The 6,971-nt window shown below is 37.3% G+C and overlaps 1 protein-coding gene across 1 annotated transcript; it reads left to right on the top strand.

The window, feature by feature from the left end:
* Positions 1-4,164: 4,164 nt before the first annotated feature.
* On the top strand, positions 4,165-6,124 carry LOC112527829 (DELLA protein GAI1-like). The gene has a single exon (XM_025138654.1). It carries the CDS (start codon positions 4,180-4,182, stop codon positions 5,854-5,856), a length of 1,677 nt encoding a protein of 558 aa, XP_024994422.1. The 5' UTR covers positions 4,165-4,179; the 3' UTR covers positions 5,857-6,124.
* The last annotated feature ends 847 nt before the right edge of the window (positions 6,125-6,971 follow it).

The following is a 6,971-nucleotide window of genomic DNA, read 5'->3' as shown; positions in this document are numbered from 1 at the left end:
TCAACCAAAACGATAACCCAAGTGATGTATAACGATGATTATCACATGATTATCACACTCATATCACATGATTACACCAAAAATTTAACTTATCAACCAAAACGATAATCCAATTGATGTATAACGGTGATTATTACACCCCTATCACATGATTATCACACCCATATCACATGATTATCACACCCATATCACATGATTATCACATGATTAGGGTTGCTTGTTGCATGCAATGGCTTCTCGATTAGGGTTCTTGATCGATTATGGTTGTGTGTTCTTGGTTGGTCACCATCGATCAACACCGTCGCCGTCCGTAGTTCTTGTGATTTGAAGTTAGGATTGTAATCGTAACCGTTTTGTAGATGATAATGATAAGTTTAAAAGATTTTGATTGTGTTTAATGATAAGTTTAAAAGATTCTAACCATTTTCTAGATAATATATCATTTCCATTATTACCCTTTTAATTTTAAATTTTTTTGAATCTTTTTAAATTTTAATTTTAATTTTAAAAATCTTTTAATTTTATTTTTTATCACAATATGTGATTATTGAGTTGTTCTCGCGTTTTCGTAAATCATAGGGGTTCTCGTTTGAACCCTTCCCTATATATATATATAGGGTTGGGTTCACGTGAGATAAAATGTCTTTCGTGAGAATCGTAAGACCAATTTATGTTCATTGATCAACATTATAAGCTAATGATCTAAAGTTGTACGGTGACAATATTGTGATTATTAAGAAGTCTCGTGGCAATTTTGTGATTATGAATGTTCAGATTGTAGATCTAATCCAAGGGTTGAGAATTGGTTTTACGTGTCTCACGAAAAACCTTTGATCTCACATGATCCCAAGTCTCTACACACACACACATAATTGCTTCTGGTTTAGGTGGGCACCCGACAAATAGACATCCACAGGTCCAAATGGGAAGGACTTGAGTCGGATAAAAAACGACATACAACAATTTTTGTTAAGAAGAACACCCATGTTGTGGCAATAGAAAAGTAAATGCTTGAGCTTGTGAAGCTTTTGGTCCAGTGGGTCTGCCAATAACCACGTCCTGAATAAATTTTTACCATTCTCTCTCTCTCTCTCTCTCTCTCTCTCTCTATATATATATATATATATACAAAAAGATTACAGACCTCGTGAAAATCGATTTTTTAAAATAATTTTTTACATAATTTTTTTCATCGAATGCTATAGTTTAAGATATTGTTTCACATATATTCATAATGTGATAGTTTCACATGTATTTGTTTCACCATATGAATTTTTTTTATGTATATTTTTCGTTTCACTAAGTAAATAAAAAAAAGCTTCACATGCAAATTCTTTTAAAATGTGAACATAAACATATGTGAAACAATAAATCATAGATTTTGGTCAAAAAATAATGTAAAAAGATATTTTTATATCGGTTCTCACAAGTTTGTTAACTTTTTATGGTTCTGATTTGATTATCGTCCCACACACACAATAACATATATATATATATATATATATATATATATAATAGTACATAATTTGAATAAAGAATTTAATATAATTGATGGTAGGTCAAAAAAATCCGGTTCGTACAAAAGAAAAACTATGTTTTATTTGGTTTGGAAGATTCTTGTGAATTGTTGGAGGCGTGATGAAGGTTGTTGCAACGTGAATGTTGGTGGAGATAGAGGCAACGATGACTGGTGAACGGCGGTGATTTTGGAGGATGTGGAGATGATGGATCGTAGTGATGGTGGTCAACATTGGTAGATGAAGTAGTTGTTGTTGATGTAGTGGAGGTAGAGATTGTGATCAGGGACTGACCTACTTTGGTTGTATAGGTGGCACGGGCCACCGTATTATTCCTCCGTCGAAGGATAAAAAATTTTAGGTTTGTGAAAGGTGCAACCATATTAATATGTTGTGTGCCACCATATGCATTTTGAAACTACAAAGTTCGTTTGCAAAGCTTTATTCCACCGAAACCTAAGTTTGAATCGTGTTAATGCCATTTTCTTAGTCAAATGGTGTCACTGATTGAAAAAAGAACTATGTATATTTGTTTCATATAGTCAAACGGTGCCACCGTTTGAATTTTTTCCCTATAGTTTTTTCTTATAGTCAAATGATATCACCATTTGAAAATTTTCTAGGTCCGTCGCTGGTTGTTATGGCCGATGGTCTGGAGGAGGTTGTTGTAATGAAAGAGGAATGAAGCTGGTCGACGGTAGTTGTTGATGGTGACGGCGGCTGTGACCATTATAACAACTACAATATTAAGGTTATATCATACGAAGGTAGATTAATAAATTATTATTTCATGTCTCATCATTGTCTCATCTTGTTCCACCTGTTTGGACCTACATTTTTCTACCCAGTTCTGGTCTTTATCATGTCTTAATTTTCATTCCCCATTTACAATAAAATTTTACACCGACAATATCATATAGATACATTATTAATAATAAAAAGAGTACCATGTCATTGCGACTCATTTTCAAGTCTCGTGCCTATTTTGAAATAATTACATTTTTGATCATTGCGGTTAACATTTTATTTTGGATTTGGTCCATTTGGTTGCCATTTTGTTTCGAATTTGGTCATCTTGTTAACTCGGTTTAAAAAAACTCAGTTAAGTTAAGAGTATTTTGGCCTTTTTACATTTTTGTTGTATCATCATTTTTTTAATTTTTAAAATAAATTTTATTGTACACAACCCTAAATCATGTGTACAACCTATTGATGCCACCCACCTTTCCGCTTGACGCCTCCATAGTTCGACGAATCTCCACGCCTTCTGATCATCTCCTCCGGCAAACCCATGATTCCAACATAAACCATAATTGTCAAACAAACTTAGATTTCAAATGGAACCATAATTGGTAAACAAACTTAGATTTCGAAATGAACCGTAGATTCAAAAATAAAGCTAGATCCAACTTCGAAAACTCAAATCTAAAAACATAAACTAAATCAAACCCTAAATCCAAAACCAAAAGAAAAACTCTAAATCGGAAACTAATCAAATCCCTAAAACAAAACTCAAATCAAAACCTTAACCAAGAGGTGACGGGACTTCCACCACTTCGACTGACACAGACTGGTTGTTGATCATAGTTTTGTAGCGAAGCTAGGATGATCAAGTTGATAATCCCTATGATGGGAAACCTTGTCGCACGGTTGGAGATGGAACTCAGAGCAAGTATGAGGAATAAAGTTAGGTTTTATGTGTTGTAAAAGATCAATGTAGACATAATTCATAAAATGGAGATGGCTGGTGGAGATGGTGAGGTTCATGGTGACAGGTTGCTACCCAAGATGGGGGTTGGGGTTCACCGGAAATGGGAGGTGGCTGATGGGTTAGCCAGGGAAAGATTTGTAGGTGGAGCTCGGGCAAACGTTTCCAACATGATAGGAGACAAAGTCGACATATCTAGATTTGGAATCAGAAACAATACATAAATATACTAACATAATATCTATATACATCGATGTATAATATTAGAATATATTTCATCTTTTTAATTAAAACAAAATATAATTGTAAAAAAAAATCAAAATACCCTGAAATTAATATGACTAAATCTGAAATAAAAGTGGTAACGAGATTGATAAAACATATGATTTTTATTTCAAAATAAAATAAACGTGAATAGAAGCAAAAGTGTAATAAAAAACCATATTTTTTATTTAAATATAATATTGAAAAACCATAAGGGTGGTTTCTGATTGGTTTAAGTTTGAATCCAAAGATCAAAAGCACTATAAGGTCCCAGGTTCAAATCAAATGAGAAATAAAAATCCCCTTACAGCCATGGAGGTTTAAATGCGATGGCTCCGGACGATTATAAAACAGGTGGTCGTGAGTTGGATATCCACCTTAATATAAAAGAAGAATTAGATAATATTGAATATAAAAAAAATTAATTTTCATTTAATTTTTTGTTGTTTGAAAATGAGATGGATTTAAAGGGAAGTGTCACGTTGTCCGCTGTTCATAGGTGGTCACGCCCACCCTTCACAAGCACCTCACATCTCTTCTTTAGTTTATACTTTGGACTTACAGTAATCACGAATCACACCAATCCCATATGCTCAGATTCTTCACCCTTTCATAACCCTCTTTCCGATTCCCAATTCGGGAATCATATCCAGATAGAGAGAGAAACAGAAAATCGATCAGACGAACTAAATGAAACGGAATTTCAGTGGCGGCGGCGGCGGCAGCACCTCCGCTGCTGGTGGTGGGTTTCCGAAATTGAGGTCTGAGGTGACCGGGAAATCCAAGATGTGGGATGAAGATGAAGAACAAGATACCGGTGATGATGAATTGTTGGCGGTGTTGGGGTATAAGGTTAAGCCGGCAGATATGGCTGACGTCGCCGATAAAATTCAGCAACTTGAAGAAGCTTTGGTGAATGATGACGAATTATCTCAGCTTGCCTCTGATTCCGTTCATTACAATCCGTCAAATCTGTCAACGTGGCTTGAGACCATGATGGTCGAGCTGAACCCTGCAACTCAACCACTTGTGATCGATGATTCCACCATGAACACCGTTAACCTTCCACCGACAACAGTCGCGACAGTGGACCCAACTTCTGCCTTCATGGAAAATCTTGTCCCCGATGACGAGATTCATCCTCCGGCGAAAAAAGTAAAACCCTTATCGGCTTCCGCTTCCACTTCCACTTCGAATAATTCGAACCAGGCAATCCTAGTGGATTCTCAGAATAATGGGATCCGGCTTGTACACACTCTGATGGCGTGTGCCGGAGCTGTCCACCAAGAGAACTTCCAACTTGCCGAAAACCTAGTGAAACATGCCGGAATTTTGGCCGTTTCTCAGGCCGGACCAATGAGGAAAGTCGCGGCTTATTTCTCCGAGGCTCTTGCACGGAGAATTTACCGATTTAAGAGCGAAACCCCACAAGAATCGCCGGCGATTAATAATATTCTTCAGATGCACTTTTACGAGGCTTGCCCGTATCTGAAATTTGCCCATTTCACGGCGAATCAAGCGATATTAGAAGCTTTTGCGTTCAAGAAAAGGGTTCATGTGATTGATTTTAGTTTGAACCAAGGTATCCAGTGGCCGGCCTTGTTGCAAGCCTTGGCTGTTAGACCAGGCGGTCCACCTTCGTTCCGATTAACCGGCATCGGAATGCCTCCATCGGATAGTTCCAATCCTTTGCAGGAATCCGGTTGGAAATTGGCTCAGCTGGCAGATTCAATTCGTGTAAAGTTCGAGTACAGACCTCTGGTTGTTGAGAGTTTTGCTGATATTGAACCAGCTATGCTTGATCTGCGAGACGGTGAAGTGGTTGCGATTAACTCGGTTTTTGAGTTGCATAAGCTTCTGGCTCGGCCGGGGGCGGTGGAGCGGTTGTTGTCGGCGGTGAGGAACATGAAGCCGGAGATTGTAACGGTGGTGGAGCAAGAAGCTAACCATAACGGAGTGGATTTCATGGAAAGGTTCAACGAATCTTTACATTACTATTCCGCCGTCTACGATTCGCTCGAAAGCAGCTGCAACGGCGGTGGCGCTGGTGGTTCTCCGGTGGGAACGACCAATAAAGACAAGATCATGTCGGAGATATACCTGGGGAAACAGATCTGTAACGTGGTTGCATGCGAAGGGGAAGATCGAATTGAGCGACACGAGACGGTGACTCAGTGGAAGACTCGGTTTGACTCGGCTGGATTTCGATCAGCTCATTTGGGGTCCAACGCTTTCCGTCAGGCTAGTATGTTATTAGCCATTTTCGCCGGCGGCGATGGGTATAAAGTGGTGGAAAACGATGGTTGTTTAATGTTGGGTTGGCACACTCGAGCCCTGATCACCACCTCAGCTTGGAAACTCCGGTGAGTCAACTCAGTTGGTTAATCTTGGTAAATTGGTGTCAACTCGGTCCCACCTGCTGAGCTGGAAGTATTAGTCATACTCAGAATGTGGGTCTACTTTCTTAAAGCGACCTTCTTTGGGCATTTTCTTTCTTTTTAAGGTTTTATTATTATTTTCCATTTTAATCCTTGTCTTACAAAGTGGACCAAGTCTTTTAAGTGTAATTTTAGTTTGTTCATCGTAGTTATTATAATATAAGAAATAAAAAAAAAAATGTAGTCCCCTTTTTATATACAAATACTGGTTTGAGAATAAGAGTTAAGAAGAAAAGCATAAGAAAATATTTGAACTCTTGATCATTTTTAATATCATCTATACTGTTGAATTGTGCTTCTCATGAGAATTGATCTAGTGCGTATCATTGCATCTCAGTAGTGTTACTCTTCAATTATGATCGATCAAGGCATAGAGATCGTTTCTTACTCTGCTTATCATAACTTTCATTCTCATCGGAACCCAATTTTCCCCCTTTATATTGTTAAATGCACACTCACCACCAAAATCTATCTTTTACATTTCTAATACATGATTTGACTTGATTCTAGTATAAATAAGGTGCATATAGCAATGCCCTAAATTATAATTGCTTATAACATTATACTATAGTTTTTTTTTTTTTCTGGCGTTGCTATATGCACCTTTATTTATATCAAAGTTGAGTTAACTCATATGTAGATTTTTTTTATTTAGATATATAATAATTTATAAGTAACAGCAGTTAATTTACGATGAAAATGATCGTGTAGTATCCTAACTGGTTGATAATGGTTCTGATCTATAACGAAATATTTGTTCTTCATGGAATGAAAGTAGTAACATAGCTGATTGATTTTGTGATTTATCTTCGAGAAAATGAGTCAGTGTGATTTTCGATTGTTTCATACGTTTTACTTGTTGGGTTACGGGATCTCAAGCACAGCGGAAAATAAAACCGTAACCCTCCAAGGACCCATACGAACCGGAATAAATCGGGTGTTTCGAAATTATACCTCACAGTTAGCAAAACTCTGATCACAGCAACAAACAAAGCTTGATGCCTCCACGGTATCCACGCAAACAATCCAAATCCTTTGCCTTCT

The sequence above is a fragment of the Cynara cardunculus genome (genome assembly GCF_001531365.2).
Source record: "Cynara cardunculus var. scolymus isolate 2C chromosome LG 15, CcrdV1, whole genome shotgun sequence".
In the NCBI taxonomy this organism is placed as follows: Eukaryota; Viridiplantae; Streptophyta; class Magnoliopsida; order Asterales; family Asteraceae; genus Cynara; species Cynara cardunculus.
This window is presented reverse-complemented; position numbering and strand designations above follow the sequence as displayed.

What these genes read in the sequence shown, in the direction of transcription:
- LOC112527829 (XM_025138654.1), top strand. Translation starts at nt 4,180, where the DNA reads ATGAAACGGAATTTCAGTGGCGGCGGCGGCGGCAGCACCTCCGCTGCT.